Genomic DNA, 19,984 nt, shown 5'->3' on the forward strand with positions numbered 1-19,984 from the left:
TTTCTCTCTCTCTACAATTGGCCAGGTTCCAGTGGGATTTTAAATGCGCACTACCCAAGAAAGGTTAAATTTCCCCCCCAATCAGAATCGAGCTGGAAGGCACCTTAGAGGTCTTCTAGCCCAACCCCTGCTCAAGCAAGAGACCCTACACCACTTCAGACAGGCGACTGTCCAGTTTCCTCTTTAAAAAATTCCCGTGATGGAGTGCCCGCCGTTACTGAAGGCAAGATGTTCCACTGGTTAATTGTTCTGTTAGGAAGTTCCTCCTTAATTCCAGGTTGCTTCTCTCCTTGATTAATTTCCATCCCTTGTTTCTTGCCCTGCCTGCCTTCTGGTGCTTGGCTTCCTCTTCTTTGTGGCCGCTCCTCAAACACTGGAAGACTGCTGTCATGTCCCCCTTAGTCCTTCTTTTCTCTAGATTAGCCAAACCCAAATCCTGCAGCCGTTCTTCCTATGTTTTAAGTGTCTTTAATCATCTCGGTTGCTCTTCTCTGCACTTTTCCCAAAGTTTCAACATCTTTTTCGTAATGCGGTGACCAAAACTGGATGCCGCATTCCGGGTGTGGAAGCTTTTTTGAGGATTTATAAAGCGGTACTAACACTTCACGTGATTTTTATTCTATGGCGCTTGTTTATACAACCAAGGATTGTGTTAGCTTTCTTTGGCTGCTGCTGCACATTGCATCCATGCGACATAAACATCCTGCAACTAATGCTGCGCTCATAACAGGTTACTTGGGGGCTCAGAGGTCCAGGATTGCTGGAAGGGGACCTGGGTGACTAATGTGAACTACCTCCATCTTGGTTCTACCTTGATCCAGAGGTATGTTTTCAAAAACGTGAATTCTCCCATGGATAATGGGATTGTACGGAGTTTGATGATAGGTAGCCATAACAAAATCCTTTCTAGAAAACCAAGGTCATCCTTTGTCTCTGCACTTCTGCAACTGACCGGAACTGGATGGGTGGACTCTGTCTTCGTGGCCTTAGGATATTGGACCATGGGATGGACTTGGACCCTACACCAGAGAGTTTGGGAAAGAGAGACCCAAAGGCCAGCTGGATGAGGGGAGTGTCAGGCCTGCAGCCATCTTTTCCTTTGGATCTTTGGCCTGCCACACTTTCTATGATTCTGCTATGCATTTTCTATTATGGTGGGAAAATAGGAGGGGGGATTGTATGGAGTTAGACGCTATGTAGCCATAACAAAATTCTTTCTAGAAAGGCAAGGTCATCCTTTGTCTTTGCATCTCTGCACTTGACCGGAACTGGATGGGTGGTAGAACTGCCAGCATGGCAGTGGGAGATTGGACCATGGGATGGACTTGTGGGTGTGGGGGCAAGATCTTGAACTTTCAACTGGGTGGGGAAAACCGGGAAGCTTTCAGATTTGTTTTTTCCCAGATGTGCCAACATGGCTCTCTTCATACATTGGAACTTTGAGCAATCCTTTGCCTCGGACTCTGATTTAAATTTGGATGCTGTTTGGAACTCTGACAAACAGTTCCTTCCACTGTGCCTCTTAAATTTGATCCATCATGTTGACCACAAGGCCAAGTGACCCATCACACGTCAAGATGACCAGGGCATGCAAGCGGAGAGTTGAAACCAGCTGGGTAAGAGTTAAGACGTCAGCTCAACTTGGAACGGAATACCGAATAAACAGGTGTGGAGGGGACCCTGGAGGTCTTCTAGTCCAACCCCCTCTGCTTAAGCAGCAGACCGTAAACCATTACAAAAAGATAGCTGTCCAGTCTCTTCTCAAAAACCTCCAGCAATGGAGCACCCACAACTTCTGGAGGCAAGCTCGTTTCGCGTGGGTGATCGAAAACATGTTAGCTGAAAACCAAAATCAATTGAGATTCTACTGGGTGGAAAATAAAGCAAATAGGGTGCAATTTTTCCCCTCCTTAGGTTGTAATAAAAGGTAAAGGTTCCCCTCACACATATGTGCTAGTCGTTCCTAACTCTAGGGGGCGGTGCTCATCTCCGTTTCAAAGCTGAAGAGCCAGCGCTGTCCGAAGACGTCTCCGTGGTCATGTGGCCGGCATGACTCAACGCCCAAGGCGCACAGAACGCCGTTCCTTTCCCACCAAAGGTGGTCCCTATTTTTCTACTTGCATTCTTGACATGCTTTCGAACTGCTCGGTTGGCAGAAGCTGGGACGAGTCACGGGAGCTCACTCCGTTATGCGGCGCTAGGGATTCGAACCGCCGAACTGCCGACCTTTCTGATCGACAAGCTCAGCATCTTAGCCACTGAGCCATTGCGTCCCTTTAGGTTGAAATAAAGCACTCAAAAAATAATGGGATACTGAATCAAAAGATTGGAGCAACGGAGACAGATGCGTTCCAGCAACCATCTTCGACACACACACGTAGTAAGGGAGATAAATCCACCCTAACGATGCCCTGTTAAATGCCCCCTTCCTTGAGAGTTGGCGAACCCACACCGGACAGTTAAGAGCAAGTGCACAAGGCTAAGCAGCATGCAAGGGAGTGGAGAGTCATGAAATCCCCACGCTGGAAACACTGCTCGACCAATCGCCATCTTGTGTTGTGATTTTTCTCGATCTTGCTTTTAAAGGAAGGTGTTGTGGACCGCCAGTGGTGGCAGACTAGGACAGTGAGGAGGGTGGGGACAAAACCCAACACGCTCTACCCAAGACCTCTTCTACCAAGAGCGCCTTCCCTTCTTTGAATCCACCGCTAAGTTCTAAAGTTTGGAGAAGACTTGAGTAGGATTTCTGAGCCTGGAGGAGCCTTTGCGGAAAAGAATAATCCAGAGTGAAGAAAAGGTGTCAAAAGACCCACAGGAGTTAAGAGCGGCTCCGTAGGAGAAGACAAGCAGAACCTAGAACCGTGATGGCGAAGCTATGGCACACACAACCTCCCTCTGCGGGTACGCACACCATCGCCAGCTGTTCTTCCGGTTTCCGACATGCTGGCCAGTTGGTCTTCACGGGCATCGGAGTGCCAGGAAACAGTCCAAAAAACCCCAACTAAAATCAGCCTGTAAATGACCCCAAAAATGGCCTGAAAATGGCCTGAAAAACAGCCTCAAAACAGCATGAAAACGGCCCAAAAAAGAGCCTCAAAAATGGCCTGAAAAATGGCCTAAATCCAGCCTGAAAATGGCCCCAAATCAGGCCATTTTTGCAGGCCATTATGAGGCCATTTTCCAGGCCATTATGGGCCATTTTTCGGGCCAAAAACAGCGGCCCGAACACATACAGGGACATGCATGGGCATTCTGGGTTGGGCCCTTGGTGCCAAAAAGATTCGCCATCACTGACCTAGAATGTATGCACCTTGACCGAGGCCACCGTCCCCGGCTGGTTTCTCGTGAGTCTGCCAAAGGCCATCCAGCAGTGTTTTTTTTTAGTAAGATGAAGGAGCACGCAGGGTTAGAGGCAGGCAAACGGCCAATTTACTCACGGGCTTGGTGGAGCGATGGATCTTGGGAAGTGGAGGTCTCACCGGTCGTGCTCTTGGCTGCAGCAAAGTGGAAACTTCAGTCATTAGCCCTAACGGAGCGGCTGTCACCCCACAATATCACCCAGCCAAGTGTTCTGAGCGAGGCTTCCCAAGAGCCTGAAGCAAACTCCCGGTTCCGACAAAAAACCCTTTTTATTAATTGCTCATTCACATTCACTGCAAAGTCTTTCCAGGGAGGATTTACAGTCACAGACCTTATCTGGCTTGAAAGCTGCCAGGCCGATATCTGCAGAACTTGGCAAAGAGTCTCGGAGAGTCATGAACCAATGAAGCGAGCTAATTGTCTCCTGCAAACTCCACTCCCCTTTCGCTCCTCTTTTATTTCCTCTGGGGGGGGGGGGCATTCATTGTCCACCTGTGGCCTTCCTCCCAAGTCGACCCCTGTTCTTTAGTTGTTCCCTTCATCTGGCAACTCTGTGCATGTGCACACTGGGAACAGGCTCCAGCTGTTCCTCTGCCTCACTGATGTCCGACTCCGAAGGCAGCTGATAACTGTCAGACGGCCCTGGCCCCCTCTCTGCCTCCGACACAGAGCCCTCCTCAGAGCTTTCCCCAGACTCCAGGACTGGCCCATCTTCCTTCCCAACCTCCTCACTGTCCGAATCTGCCGCCAGCTCTGCTGGCCACTGGCAGGCCACAACACTAAGACGTACAGAAGGACCTCAACTTCCCGGAACAAACTCCTTGTGGTGGAAAGGAATCTCAGATCTTTTGAACTCGTTGGGCTTAAGAAATGTACAGGAGAGCAGGGAGCCAAGGAGACGGGGCTCATTCCTGCATCTTTTAATTAATCTAATTTAATAGGGCTGGAACGGAGGTCTTCTAGTCCAGCCCTCCGCTCAAGCAGGAGTCCCTATTCCTATGAATCTATGGCACGCAGAGCAGTCCCTGCAGGCACGCGAGCTATAGCCCCCGCCCCAGCCGTAAAAGCGCAAGGGGAGGGGCAACAGGGAGACACTCCCCCCCCCTGCAGCCCATTTTTGCTCCCAGGAGGCTGCAGAGAGGCCTACTAAGCCCAAAACGGGATGCGTAGGTGTCACACACGCATGCGCGGGGGGTGGGGGCGGCGCAGGGTCCATGCATTGGATTATGGGTGTGTGCCCGCGCACACTTTCAGAACATGTCGACAAAAAGTTTGCCCTCAGTGCCCTCTACCACTCCAGACAAATGATTGTCCAGTCTGTCAGCCTCTGTTTTGCTATTTGCTTTCGGCTGCCATTGAAATGGGGAGGGGGGGGGCTGGTATTGGGGAGGGGACGTTTAAGTACAGGAGATATTGTAAAAAGGGGAGTTTTGGTCTCACCGCCTACTGCGCATGCTGGAGATTAGCGCTTGGTGTCGGTCAAGGCCAACCGTCCTGCATGCCAACCTGATGATGCTCCTTGAAGATGGGACTCATGTGACACCTGAGGGATTTGCAGATTGGACAGTGGGATGAGGGTTACCAGGGGGAGGGGGGTTTGGTTACCTATTGATATGATGTATGATTTAGTGCGCTTTTGCCTCAGATCTTGCTTTGCTTAGCTGCTGTCTTTTCATAACCAGTAAAAGGAGTCTTAATTCTGCAAAACGGGAGTTAAGTGGTTTCTTTCGTGGTTGCTGAGGGAGGCCGGCTCGACATGAAGCAAGATGTCACTTTCGCACTCATCCCGGAGCTAACACCTTCCGAGGGGAGTGTAAAAAAACCCCAAAACCTTCAAAGGAATGTCTTACCCAGGCAGTGATCAGGAGGACCACACGGGGGCGGCTACATCCTTGTGTCCCTTGGAGACGGAGCGGATGGCGGATCTGAATTTGTAGGAATGATCCGTCCGCCCCAGGTGGTCGTTGGGAGTGGGACAGAAGTATGACCATGAGGAAATTCCGGGTGGAGTTACCACAAGGTTAATAAATCACTTCAGGTGTTCCGTTTGTCACCCGGTTGTTAAGCGAATCCAGCCTCCCTCATGGACGTTGCTTGTTGGAAAGTCGCAAAAGCGTAAATCGCCTCACCCTGGGGGAAACTGTGCGACCGCCGTAACTATGAATCGGTTGCCAAGCATCTGAATTCTGATGGCGTGACACACACACGGGATGTTGCAACAAAACCGAACCTAAGCCCACTATTTTGGGTGCCGTCGTGACTTTCATCACTAAACGAACGGCCACAAGTCGAGGATTCTCTGTATTGATCTGCCAAAATAGGTCTCCGAAATTGAGGGGGGGGAAATATGGATGACGGGGGCATCCAGGGGGGAGGGTGGGTGGGTGTTGACTCTGAATTCTGGACCTCTTGCCTCTCTTCTGCTCAAAAACCCCAGAGAGATGCATCGCTATATGGAAAGCAGGCCCTGATTTGCAATTAATTTGTTGATGCAGCAAAACGCATTGTTTGGAAAAAGGTCAAAAATGGGAAACTCTGGTGGAGAATCTCTTAATTACTCGTGCCGCGTTGAGAAAACGCAGTGAATGCCCAATTTGGAGATGGCTTAAAATGACGGCGGATAGTTTGTGGTTAGAGGACCAGCCGCACAACTGGTGTGTGTGTGTGTGGGGGTGGGTGGGTGGATGTAGAGATAATTCAACAACTAGATCTGGTTTTGCCTTCCATTGTGCCAAAGCGATGTACACAATCAAGTTTTCCGTAAAGAGATTGGATTGGCAGTGAGGGCTAACTTTTTGTTGTCATGTGCCAAAAGTGCATGAGTGCATGCGCGCGCAATAGCGGGCATGCATGATACCCCCGTGCACCTCGCACCCCCATGAGACCACAACTGGCCCTATTTTGGGCCTACTACGCCTAACTGCAACCTCCTGGGAGCAAAAACAGGCTGTGGGAGTGGAGGCATGTCTCCTGCATGCGCTCCCTGCATGCGCGGCAGAGACCTGGAAATTTGCTGGCCAGTGGGAGGTGCGCATGAATGCCTGGTGGAGCTGAGCGGGGTGAAAGCTCGCATGCCCACAGAAAGGCCTCTGCGTGCCATCACGCAGGTCTCGCCGAGGTGTGTGTGTATTTGCTTTGATTGGGTTTGTCAGTCGGACCTTTGACAAGTGGGCTGCGAGATGCTTGGGAAAATCTTGGCAAAACTCTCCCAAAATCACAACGAAGCCAACTCGGCCGCGGACAGAAAGAAACGTCCCTCCATGAAATCCTCCGAGACCAAGCAGAGAGGAGGTGCGTTCTCCCCAAATCCGCAAGAGGCCGATTCCTCCCTCCTCCTGCCGCCTCCCCAACACGGCAGGAACCTGTCCATTCTGGGGCTCCGGCGAGCGTTTAAAAAAAAAAAATCACAGGTAATAGGTTAACAACTCTTTTTCTCCGGCTTCAAATGGAGAATATCAGAAAGCCGAGGGAATATTCGGCTTTCCAATTTGTACCAACCGCTCCGTGCTCCTTGCAATGTGTGTTTGACAGCGCTGACATTTTGTACCGCTGCGAGACGGGAGGAGCGGGTGTGACATTTTTATTCATGGTAGCGTACGCCCTTGTAATGATCAGCCTTGGTCGATGCGCTGACTGCAGCAGCCCCGAGCCCTGCGAGAACAAACAGAAGGCGAAGGCGGCGGTGGCTCGGCTGCCTTGTTAGACAGCGCCAGGATCCTAACGAAGAAGCAGCAGCAGCAGCAGCGGCTGGAAAAAATTTCACTGTCAAATCCTCAAGGACCCTGTCAGCGGAGAACTAACGGCATACATTTCTGGCGGAAAAAACACGGAAAATTCACCCGACGCGCGGGAAGCAAAAGGCACAAAGCTGGGCCGGGTTTTAAAAACTTTAACTTCTGTTTTTTTTAAAAAAGAACAATAAAAAAAAATCCCAACAATAAAAAGAAATCCTGGCCACATTTCGATGCTTTCCCCTTGTGGGGCTGGTTCCTGAGTAAAAAGACGCAATCTGCAGCCGCCGCCATTAAGGTGAACACTAAGCTGTATTTGATTACCTACAGGGAAGGACTGTCTGTCTTGCAGGTTGGTATGTGCATGTCAAATATGTTTCCGGCATCGTTGGCAGCCCAGAAACGAGAAATACGAGTGTGCGTTTCTAAAAGGGTGTCAGACTTTTAGCTAGGTGAACTTGGCGGCTGCAGGAATCTATCGCGAGATTCCTGGCCATGCCTGGTCAATGTAATCAATGTACTGACCGAGGCTTCCCAAGAGCATGAAGCAAATTCCTTGTCCCAACAGAAACCCCCTTTATGAATTGGCTGTGAATTCTGCTCCTTCACCTCCAGCAAAGTCTTTCGAGGGAGGATTTACGGTCACAGACCTTCTCTGGCTTGGAGAGCTGCCAGGCCGAGATCTGCAAAATGTGGCAAGGAGTCTTGGAGAGTCACGAACCAAGGAAGCGAATTAATTGTCTCTTACAAACACCACTTCGCCTTCTCTCCTCTTCTTTTCCCTATGGGAGGGGCCATTCACTGTCCACCTGTGGCCTTACTCCCAAGTTGACCCTTGTTCACATCCAGCAAAGTCTTCCAAGGGAGGCTTTACAGTCACAGACCTTCTCTGGCTTGGAGAGCTGCCAGGCTGATATCTGCAAAACTTGCAAGGAATCTCGGAGAGTCACCAAAGAATTAAGCGAATGAATGGTCTCCTGCAAACTCCACTCCCCTTTCGCTCCTCTTTTGTTTCCTCTGGGAGGGGCCGTTCATCGTCCACCTGTGGTCTTACTCCCAAGTCCCTCCCTCCCTCTCATCGTAATATCCTCCCTTCCTTCCTTCCTTCCTTCCTTCCTTCCTTCCTTCCTTCCTTCCTTTCCTTCCTTCCCTCCCTCTTCAATCTTTCTTCTTCCTTCCCCCTTTTCCTTCTTTTTCCTTGCTTCTTCCTTCTCCTTTCTTCTTCCTTCCCCACTTTCCTTCTTTTTTCCTTCCTTGCTCTCTTCCCATCTTCCTTTCTTTTTTCCCCTCTTTCCCTTTCTCCTTTGCTGTCCCTCCTTGCATGCTCAAATGCAAAGGGGGAAACATTTCCCCTTTGGTTTTGGCTTTAGTTTGTTTTGCTAGCCCTCTGGCAGCAAAAATGGAGCTTGGGGGGTGGGTGGGGCATGTGCGCCTCCCCCCGAGCTCCGTTTTCACTAGCAGAGGCACCATGTTGCTGCTACCCCCATGGGCCAGATTTAAGCACCCCACAGGCCAGATCCAACTCCTGGGCCTTGAGTTTGACACCACTGACCCACAGGGATGGAGAATGAGCATATCTGATAGCCAGAGGAGAACGCAATTGCGAGAACCGTCTGAAGGTGAAAAGGTTCATGTTTAAGAAGGAACAAGCATCACAAAAGCAATTCGGCTCCTCCTGAGCAGAACAGAGAGACCCACAAATAAGGGTCTCTCCCCTCTTTCTACCCCCCACGGCAAAAAGCCGCAACTCACCCCACCAAGGCAGCTCTTCTGAAGGCAAGAGGCGTGAGGACTCTCCCCAGTAGTAGGAGCCTGCTGGTTTAACAACCGATTCAGGGATTGCGTGCTTTGAGAGAGCTCTGTGCACACCTGTGCCTAACTCCATGCGCGTGGAGGGAGCTTTTGAAGGAAACAATTCGTTCGGTTGTTTCAAGAGTAGAAAGTTCTCATGGTGATTATAAGAGACTCTGTGTAGAGTTTTGCTTTGCCCTGCATTCGGAAATTAATTATCTCTCAGCGCTCTAAATGAGATAAGGTTCGTGTTGATAAACATTCCTATGAAAGACAGTTTGGTAAGCCTTGTGGACTGTGAATGAAAGGAATTCACAGTCGTGTAAATAAAAGGGATTTTGTTGGGATCAAGGCTCTGCTTCGTGCTTCCTAAGGAAGCCTGGGTCAGACCACTGAGAGGATATAGGTAAGTAAAGCACAGGGGAGGGGCAGTTGGCCCACCTGATCATCGGAGCGAACCCGTGCGCTCCCAGCTGATCGTCGGAGCTACCGTTTCGCCCAAATCGGCTGAATCCCACCCCTGATCCTCCCGTAGGTCGAAAGGTTGTTTGCAAACGCAGGGAGAAGAAACCGGGAGGCAGCTTCCCAACCACGTTGCGTTGTGTCGGGGAGCGGTAACTACGACAACCCAAAGTCAACGGCGTGCACAGCCGAAAGGTGTTTATGCTGTTGTCGCTAGAGCCAGCAGGCGGTTGAGCTCCACCCGTCCTCTTTGTGAGCAGATTAATGACTGCGACCGGTGGGAGAACAAGACACCCATGACCAACTGTCAACTCCAGTTGGGTGAGCCCCTAATGAGTTAAAATTAAATGTTGCAGTTAGGCTCGGCAACACACACGCACACACCGCTCGTCCCCTTCAGTTAATCTGTCACTTAATGAAGAAAAGCGCCTCGGACAGAGACAGCCGGAGCAAGGAGCTGCCGGCTGACTTTCAGCGGGCTGATTAAGGATGTCCCCCCCCCCCCCAACCGCAGCCAGTGGACTTTGGCGAACAAAATAAATAGACTCTATGCAAATGTGTTTGTCACTCTGACAGCACAACTCAATTAAGGCCGGCTCTGTCGCGGCTGTGAGCAGGCAGCCGCCACTGCCGAAACGGGGGGGGGGAGGGTGTTATTGACCGCTGTTGGATTTTGTGCATCGTTTGGGTCGGGGGAGGAAGACATTCGCTCCGAATCTCCTTGTGCATCTTGGCCTCTTGAAGTGGCCTCTCCAGCACCTCTGCCCCAAAGGGTAATTTGATGTTCTTTTCATTTGGCATTTGAAGGGGTTAAAAGGGGCTTTCCTTTCCTTTTTTCCCCCCTGTTCTGCCCTTCTTTTTCTCATTTTCCTTTCTTTTCCCTTTCCTTCCTTTTTCCTTCTTTACTCCTTCCTTCCTTGCTTTTCCTTTCCCTTCCAGCCTCCCTCCTTCCCTCGCTTTCTCCATCTTTCTTCCTTCCCTTCTTCCTTTCTTTCCTTCCCTTCCTTTTTCTTTTCTCATTCTATACTTCCTTATTTTTCCTTCGCCTCCCTCCCTCTTCCTTTCTTCCTTCTTTTCCTTCCTTCTCTTCCTTTTTTCATTCTTTACTCCTCCCTCCCTCCTTCCCTTGCTGCCTCTTCCGTCCCTTCCCTTTCTTCTCTTCCTTTTTTCTTTTTTCATTCTTTACTCCTTCCTCCCTCCCTCCTTCCCTTGCTCCTTCTTCCTTCCCTTCCCTTTCCTCCTTTCCTTCCTTTTTCATTCTTTACTCCCCCCTTCCCTTGCTCCCTCTTCCTTCCTTCCCTTCCTTCCCTCCCTCCCTCTTCCTTTCTTCCTTCCCTTCCTTTTTCTTTTTTCATTCCTTACTCCTTCCTTCTTTGTTTTACCTTCCCCCCTCCCTTGCTTTCTCTTCCTTCCTTCCCTTTTATTTTATTTATTTATTTATTATTCACATTTATAGACCGCCCCCTCTCCCGGAAAGGACTCCTTCAGTCAGCAAAGTCAGCAAAGCAGCCGGCGTGAGCTTAAATGGACTCCAGAGGATGGGAGAGGACAGGAAGGCCTGGCGGAACGTTGTCCATGGGGTTGCAAAGGGTCGGACACAACTTCACAACTAACAACAATAACAACAATCAAGGGAACATGTGAAGAGAGAAAGAGAGAGAGAAGGAATAGTGGAGAAGAGGAGAAAAGAGAAGTGGAGGAGGAGGGGGGGAAGAAGGAGGAGGAGGAAGAGGGGCCGGCAGAGAAGGAGGTGGCTGGATGGAGTCACCGGAGCAGTCGGCGTGAGCTTAAATGGACTCCAGAGGATGGTAGAGAACAGGAAGTCCTGGAGGAACGTTGTCCATGGGATCGCAATGAGTTGGACACAACTTCACAACTAACAACAACAGCAATCAAAGAACGTGACGATAGAAAGAGAGGAAGAAGGAATACTGGAGAACAGGAGAAAAGAGAAGGGGAGGAAGGGGAGGGAGGGGGGAGGGGGGAGGGGAAAGAAGGGGAAGAAGAAGAAGGAGGAGGGGCCAGCAGAGAAGAAGGTGGCTGGATGGAGTCACCGAAGCAGTCCGAGTGAGCTTCAATGGACTCCGGAGGATGGTAGAAGCCAGGAAGGCCTGGAGGAACATTTTCCGTGGGGTCGCGATGGGTCGGACACGACTTCGCAACTAACAACCAATGATAAGTCGCTTCATCCTGGCTGGTTTTCACAAACGGTATATCAGAGAGCATCATAAAAACAAACCAGCTTGCTACCCACAAGAGTCAATACCGAAATATGAAGGCTGCTATTAAGGAGCCAATAATTGATTTTCCACCCCCACCCCCGTTTGTTGCTTTTTTTCCTCTTCAAAGGGTGCTGCGGTGCTTATTATCCTCAGATACTGGCGGCTGGCTGGCACCAGGACTAAAGGAAAGACAGTTGAAACCCAGGTAGAAGGATGGGAGCATTCTGAACTAGGCTTCCCCAAATCATAAAGCAGACTCTTTCTCCCGACAAAACTCCTTCGTATTAAGCAAATGTGATTTCCTCTCATTCACATCCAGCAAAGTCCCGGAAAAAAACAGCCTTTTCAATTGTGAACCACAGACCTTATCAGGCTTGGAGAGCTGCCAGGCCGATATCTTCCAAACTCCATGCTGTAGCAGCAATTCCTTGGCAAGAAGTCAGGAGCAGACCTTCAACCCAATGAATTGAACTAATGGCCTCCTGCAAACTACACTCCCCTTTTGCTCCCCTTTATTCATCATTCACTGTCCACCTGTGGCTTTACTCCCGAGTTGGCCATTGTTCTTTAGCTGTTCCCTTCTTCTGACAGTCCTGCGCATGCGCACATCGGGAACAGGCTCCAGCTGTTCTCCTGCCCCACTGATCTCCGACTCCGAAGGCAGCTGATAACTGGCATACGGCCCTGGCCCCCTCTCTGCCTCCGACACAGAGCCCTCATCCGAGCCTTCCCCAGACTCTAGGACTGGCCCAGGTTCCTCCCCAACCTCCTCACTGGCAGGTCACAACAGGGGGAGTCCAAGATTGGGTGATATTTTTTTCAGCAGGAGGGGAGGTGGCTCTCTCAAAGATGCAAAACGACTGTTGGAAATATCTCATGGACTAGATATACCCCCAAACTTCAAACTGCTAAAACTCCTGTGTCAGAGCGCGCGCAGTGTGACTGTGTGAGACAGCCCAGGAGTAGTAACCTCAAACAGAATTTTGTCTCTCTCATAGCCTGCAGAACCATGCTCCTCCCTGCCCAGCTTCAGTTGTGCTTTAAACAGTCTCGTCAGCAACATTTTACTGCACACTTTCACAGACTGGAGACCCCTCACGTGTTATCAGCTGACTGTCCTCCAAAGCCAGAATAATGCTGGCTAATGCCTTTTCATTTCTTCTCTGGCCCCCATCATTCAGGATTGACGGTGGGTTAGTAACTACCCTCCACAACTCCTCCCTTCGCAGGTACATGTCCATTTTAACACTCCAGGAGAGGTACCGTATTTTTTGGAGTATAAGACGCACCCTTCCCCCCCCCCCCAAAAAAGAGGGTGGAAATCCGGGTGCATCTTATACACTGAATACAGCATTTTTGGCCTACGGAAAACACGTCCCCTTTGTAAAAATGGACCTGCAGAGGGTTTGGGAGGCTTGCAAAATGCTCCTGGGGGCTGTGGAGGGCAAAAAAGAGCAAAAAACGGGCTTTTGTTTGCTCATTTTTGCCGCCCCCCCCCAGCCCCCAGGAGCACTCTACAAGCCTCCCAAATCTCTGCATGCCCTTTTTGGGGGGAGAGGGGGGCAAAAATGAGGTGTGCAGAGGATTTGAGAGGCCTGCAGAGTGCAAAAACTTTTTTAAAAAAATTTACCTCTTCAAAATCATGGTACGTCTTATACTCCAGTATGTCTTATAGTCTGAAAAATACGGTAGTTTCCTCTTGTTACGCTGACGGAAGCCATGATGCTTGTTTCTGTTACAAGCACTGAACACTAACAAACCATGACGCACAACCCCTTTGACTCTGGAGCAAGCTCTCAATGGATTTCTCTTCTCTCTGGTTTCTTTAATCACTCTGGCCTTCTCTCTGGACTGGGTCCATAGCCCAGTCAGAGTGCATGCAGTGTGACTATGTGAGGCAATCCAGGAGCAATAACATCAAACAGAGGTTTATAAGAATGAATAGTGGTTTATCTATACAAAAGAATATACATACACATACTAGGCAAAGGCCAAACAATCAGCAGCTACAGCAAGGAAGATCACACGGAGAGAGAGATACACCCTAACAGATCCTCTCTTATAATACAGACTCTTAAAGTGGTAACAGCCAAATAACCCTCATTACTACCATTGCATCATCATTACAGCATTAAGTAAGCTCTTGAAGTATTTCCCTGACATCCTGATTGCTCCATGTATTGGCAGACATTGTCCATTGCTGAAGCTTTCAATTTCTTTCTGACAGTTTGTGAAGGTTCTGATTATGAGGGATTGATATTCCATGAATTCTTCCCTCAGCATCCAGAGAACCATGGGGTGTAACCAAGACCAGTGTTTCTCGTTGTCAACCTTGTTGACTTTAAGAAGTCTGGACTTCAACTTACACTGGCTGGGAAATTCTGGAAGTTGAAGTCCACCCATCTGAAAGTCAACTTAAAGGTTTTAAACCAGTCTTACTAGAGGAAGTTTCAAATCATCTCCACAGCTTACCTGGCCAAAGTGAACGGTGATGGGTCGCCGGTCATCTCGGAGTTTGGGGTCCCTCTTTTCAGCCAAGGGAGAGGGCACCGTTCTTGAGGTGGACTCTTCTGGCATGGTGGAACAGCCATTTTCACTGATGTCCTGCCCAGAAGAATAAATAGAATTACACCACCCTTCATTCTGTTTTGATCGAGGCTTCCCGAGAGCATGAAGCAAACTATTTGTCGCAACAAAAACCCCTTTTATTAATTTGCGGTGAATTCTGCTCCTTCGCATCCAGCAAAGTCTTTCAAGGGAGGATTTATGGTCACAGACCTTATCTGGCTTGGAGGCCGATACCTGCAAAACTTGGCAAGGAGTCTCGGAGAGTCACCAACCAATGAAGCGAACTAATGGCCTCCTGCAAATTCCACTCCCCTTTCGCTCCTCTTTTATTTCCTCTGGGAGGGGCCATTCATCCTCCACCTGTGGCCTTACTCGCAAGTCGACCCCTGTTCTTTAGCTCTTCCCTTCGTCTGGCAGCTCTGCACATGCACACACTGGGAACAGGCTCCAGCTGTTCTTCTGCCTCACTGATGTCTGATTCCGAAGGCAGCTGATCACTGCCAGACGGCTTGGACCCCCTCTCTGCCTCCGACACAGAGCCCTCATCAGAGCCTTCCCCAACTCCAGGACTGGCCCAGGTTCCTCCCCAACCTCCTCACTGTCCGAATCTGCTGCCAGCTCTGCTGGTGAGCCGCAACAGATTCTGAGGGTGAGGACTTTCTTCAGGATGCTTGTTGCGCTTTCTACAATTTCCCAGAAGCGTGTAATTCTTGTGTATAGGTAATTAACCAGTCGGTGAAAAGCCAGGTTGGTCTACGAGAGCCCATGGCTTGAGCACAGGACTTGGGGAACATGTATAATGAACCAGGCAACATTCAGGCAATGTTCACCACACAATGTCCTCCAAGATTAGAACTAATGAAAAGGCTTCAGCCGTCCTCCGTGCAATGAAGCCAGCTGTGCAGGGAGCTTCAACCTTAAACTTCTTTGTGACAAATGTCGAGGCACTAATGCCTGGTAAATATAGAGACATGTGACCTCGAGGCCGGGCTGCTTTGATGGTTGACCTCTGACCTGCCCCTCAAGTTCTCCTCTGGTTTAAATACTCTAATGAGGCCGGTAAGCCGATAGCCAATTAGAAAGCATTCTTTGGGGAGCACAGGATGACCTAAAACCCTTGGTCCAACATAACAAAGCATGGACGGACCTTGTGCAAAACCGAAAAAAAAAAAGCAAAGAGAGCCAAGGTTTTCCACAAGAAGAAGAAAAAATGTGTCGCAGAAAAAGGAAGGACCTGTAAAAAAATTTAAAAGAAAAGAGGACTCCCCATGCGGGAAGGGACTTCATATAAACTGGATATAATCTTGTCTTTGTAGAACTCGGCTAACTCAGAGAAGGCCCCAGACAAAGGGGGGACTAGAATAGAATAGAATAACAGAGTTGGAAGGGACCTTGGAGGTCTTCTAGTCCAACCCCCTGCTCAGGCAGGAAACTCTACACCGCTTCAGACAAATGGATATCCAATCTCTTCTTAAAAACTTCCTGTGTTGGAGCATTCACAACTTCTGGAGGCAACTTCTGTTCCACTGATTAATTGTTCTAACTCAGGAAATTTCTCCTTAGTTCTAAGTTGCTTCTCTCCTTGATTAGTTTCCACCCATTGCTTCTTGTCCTGCCCTCAGGTGCCTTGGAGAATAGTTTGACTCCCTGTTCTTTGCCGCAACCTCTGAGATATTGGAAGACTTCTATCATGTCCATCTTTTCATTAAACTAGACATACCCAGTTCCTGCAACCGTTCTTTGTGACAAAGCTGGAGACCATATCTGGTTAGAACAACAACAAAAAAGTTGATGAAGGAGGACAACCTTGGTGCTGAAACCCCTTGGGAGATACCTCCAAGACCATAGTTGAAGATGGGAAGTAGGTCAAAAGCTTGTTTGCAGGTGGACGCAAAAATGCAACCATCTGGAAGAGGAGGGGGTCATGCTGTCCTTCTGTTCTTGCCATTGACCTGGCCAATTCTACGGAGCTGAGGGTTCAACAGAGACAATTGTTGCGGCTCGCCGGTGGCCTGCGGAGCTGGCAGTGGAGTCGGACAGTGAGGAGGTTGGGGAGGAACATGGGCCAGTCCTGGGGGCCGAGGGAAGCTCAGACGAGGGCTCTGCGTCGGAGGCAGAGAGGGAGTCAGACAGCAGTGAGGCAGAAGAACAGCTGGAGCCTGTTCCCAGTGTGCGCATGCGCAGAACTGCCAGAAGAAAAGAAGAACTAAGAAAGCAAGGTCGACTTGGGAGTAAAGCCACACCTTGGCGGTGATTGGCCCCTCCTAGAGGAAACAAAAGGAGAACGAACAGGAGTGGACTTTTGCAGGAAACAATTCGTTCATTTTGGTCCGGAAAGTTCTGTTTGTGATTCTAAGAGACTCTGTGCCAAGTTTTTGCTTTGCCCTGTGTTTGGAAGCTAGTTATCTGGCAGCTCTCCAAGCGAGATAAGGTGCGTGTTGATAAACACTCCTTTGAAAGACTGTTTGATAAGCGTTGCGGACTGTGAATGAAAGGAATTCACAGTCGTGTAAATAAAAGAGGTTTTGTTGAGTCTAAGAACAGCAATGCTGGGAATGGGCTGTTTCCTTTGGCCCACAAAACCAAGAAACGGCACTGCACTCTGTTAGCTGTCCACTTGCGGACGGCTGGAAGGAAGCCGTGGATGCTTTCAACGTCCCATCCCACAAATGAAGACAGGGATCGGGAGGGAGCGCCATTTAATCTTCCACGATCGTATTAGAGAAAGGACCTCCGAGACACCAGGCTGACCTTTGCAAAATTCAAGCCCGCGTCTCTTATTTGCAATTCAAAGCCAACGTTGGAGCAAACCGAGGGCAAAGAGAGACTCTTGATTATCTCCGAGGGGTCACCATTGCGAAGCGCAGCCAAAGAACAATGGCCTTCCCTTGTCTTTGGTGCATTTTAAAATTTCTCCCGCTGCTGTCACTCCTATTTGGCAACTGGTACCTCAAAGGTGAAATGTAGGATTTAGACAATCTCCTAAAAAGCGGGACATTTTTCGTGCTAATGTTAAGAAATGGAGAGGGGCAATGGGCTTGGTTAGAGGCGCAAATTAAGTCAGCCAGAAGACGGAGGGACACCAGCCAGTCATGGAGAGAAGAGGGGAAGAAGCTCTCGTCTTATTCTCACTCCCTTTCCCGCTGGTTGAATTCCCCCCCTTTCCTGCTGTAATTGAGGGTTAAAATCTGGAATTGTATCTCCGGAAGAGAAGTGGGAACTGGTTAGCGATGGAGATGTTACTAGCTTGGGACTCGAAGGTGGTCCTAGGAAACAGTAGGTTGCTCCTGGAGAACATTTGTGGGAGATCTCAAGGTCCAAGATGATGCCTTGACCACGTTGGCTTTGACAGGATGAAAAAGAGGAGAAGACTAGGAATGGAAGGAAAACAAAGAGTTGAAGAAGAGCTGCTGAAGTTTCCTCTGATGCTTTTTCTTTGACACTTCCTTCAAACGTCCACCCAATGTCTTTTCGTTGTCTGATCTAGAAGAGTGTTTTCCACAACTGCTTCAATAGTTGTTCAAAATGGCTCCTCAACCCAACAGGACCCTCGTTGGGAACTTCACCAGATGTTCTTCAGCGCTTCGCTTTCCTTTGCTCCCTTGTCTTCTGCTTTTCCCCTCTTCTACCCGGTCAAAGCCAAGAGCTTGAAGATGGAGTTAACATATGAAGAATGTCTGCAGGAACTGGGTATGTCTAACTTAATGAAAAGAAGGACTAGGGGAGACATGATGGCAGTCTTCCAATATCTCAGGGGTTGCCCCAAAGAAGAGGGAGTCAACCTATTCTCCAAAGCACCTGAGGGCAGGACAAGAAGCAATGGGTGGAAACTAATCAAGGAGAAATCCTTCTTTCTTCTTCTTTCATTCCTCTCCTTGCTTCCTTCCTTCTCTCCTTCCTTCCACCCTCCCATCCTACTCTCCTTGCTTCTTTTCTTCTCTCATTCTTTCCTCCCTCCCTTCTCTTCTTCCTTCCCAGCTTCCTTCCTTCCAACATCTCAGGGATTGCCACAGAGGAGTCAAACTATTCTTCAAAGCACCTGAGGGCAGGACGAGAAGCAATGGGTGGAAACTAATCAAGGGGAGAAGCACCCTAGAACTAAGGAGAAATTTCCTGTCAGTTAGAACAATTAATCAGTGGAACAGAAGTTGCCTCCAGAAGTTGTGAATTCTCCAACACTGGAAGTCTTTAAGAAGACGTTGGATAACCCTTCGTCTGAAGCAGTGTAGGGTTTCCTGGCTAAGCAAGGGGTTGGACTAGAAGACCTCCAAGGTCCCTTCCAACTCTTATTCTATTCTAATCTTTATTCTATTATCTTCTTAGGATCAATCACTTATTTTCAGGTGGGAATAAAGCCCTCCGAAGTGTAAGGCGACCTTCCCCCCAATCATTTGGGCTGTCAGATCAGCACGCGCCAGAAAGTGCAAAGAAGGGGCACATGCTTAAATCTGGGGAGGAAGCATGCAAGCCGCGTGCTTCTTTTGGCTCGGGGCCACTGAACACACACCGCAACCACACACTTTTAGGCTTGCTCACAGGAAAGATGGCACCCTCACAGGCCTCAAGTGGGCAGCCTCCATTCTCTTGGCCGCGTCCCTTTTTTTTCCGGGGGGGTGGGGGGGCGGGGAGCGTAGGAACAGCCATTCCACGTCAGGCCTTAATGTATTTGCTTTTTGTCTGTGAATATTTATAACAGTGGGGGGAAAAATCCGGGACAGCTGGTAATGCATTTTGAAGTGTGTTAACAACACAGCACCAAACGGCTCTCTATTGATCCGTAATGCCTTTTTTCTTTCTTTTCTTTATTTTTTCTCTCCCTCTTCCTGGCCGAGCATTTCTTCTGTTTTTCTTTCTGTTTCTCTCCCCCCACAACCTACCCCTAAATACATACTTCAAGTACCTTTTGCTTCAAGCGAATTTTCACCTCCCTTATTCCCATTTTTGCATGATCTTTTGCCTGCATGAGAGAGAGAGAGAGAGAGGGAGAGAGAGGGAGAGAGAAAGAGAAGAGGGGTTGTTAGTTTAAGAGAGAAACCCCCTATTTGGCTCCCGAGACAAGGGGTTTTGCACAGCCCACCCAGGTCCACCTTCTCTGATTACTGAGAATGGGAGTGGGAGGTGGAGAATGGACCATCGTGGGGAAGGCATAATGGGCAAATAACAAATAAGGAGACAAGAGGTTAAAAAAACAATCTTTAATGAGAGGAAGAGATTTCTGTTGGTGGGAGAACATCCTGGTTTTAAAGCGAGAGGTTCTTATTTTATCCCCTAATTATTTTTTATCTCTGCTGCGTCCTCTCTGCTTGAGGGACCGAGGGACAGTCCAGCTTCTAACATCTGCCTGGCCTGTTGTGGTCAGGAGAAACGTCTGGAGCTCAGACCAAGAGAGCAGACACCAGGTTTTGGGGATCTGGGGGTCCCCACCGAAAGGACCAGCCATGCAGAGGGCAAGCGGTGCCCACAAGTCCTTTTCATCAAAGCTTTGCAGGCACCACGTGAGGAAGGAGGCCAGAAGAAGCTCAGGGCTGATAGACACGGAGCTCTGGAAAACGGTCAAAATGATGGCCAAATAACAGGACCTATTTCGGGCCATTTCCTAGGCTGTTTTCAGGCCATTTTTGGGCCCAGAAAACGACCAGAAAAACAGCTTCAAAAACAGGCTTTTGGGGGCTGTTTTCTAGGCCGTTTTGGGGCTGTTTGTTTGGCTTTTTTCGGGCCAGAAAACAGCCTGAAAAACGGCCAAAATCCCTGCCAAAAAATGCCCAAAAAGCAGGCATGCGTGTGCTGGCCAGTTGGCCTTCGGGTTTCCGGTGCATGGATGTATGCGTGTTCTGTTTTGTGCACTCGTTG

At 49.3% G+C, this 19,984-nt stretch overlaps 1 protein-coding gene across 1 annotated transcript in view; it reads right to left on the reverse strand.

The window, feature by feature from the left end:
* The window catches only part of DENND1A (DENN domain containing 1A), a 224,199-nt gene that overhangs the window by 26,227 nt on the left and 177,988 nt on the right, over window positions 1-19,984 (reverse strand). Inside the window, exons 17-19 of the mRNA XM_081967098.1 lie at window positions 19,035-19,091; window positions 14,039-14,170; window positions 3,438-3,494 (exon numbers count right to left, since the gene is read on the reverse strand). Of these exons, the coding sequence (XP_081823224.1) occupies window positions 3,438-3,494; window positions 14,039-14,170; window positions 19,035-19,091 (246 nt within the window). The remainder of the gene's footprint in view (window positions 1-3,437; window positions 3,495-14,038; window positions 14,171-19,034; window positions 19,092-19,984) is intronic.

This window comes from Natrix helvetica, assembly GCF_964273705.1.
Source record: "Natrix helvetica genome assembly, chromosome: 15".
Taxonomy (NCBI): domain Eukaryota; kingdom Metazoa; phylum Chordata; class Lepidosauria; order Squamata; family Natricidae; genus Natrix; species Natrix helvetica.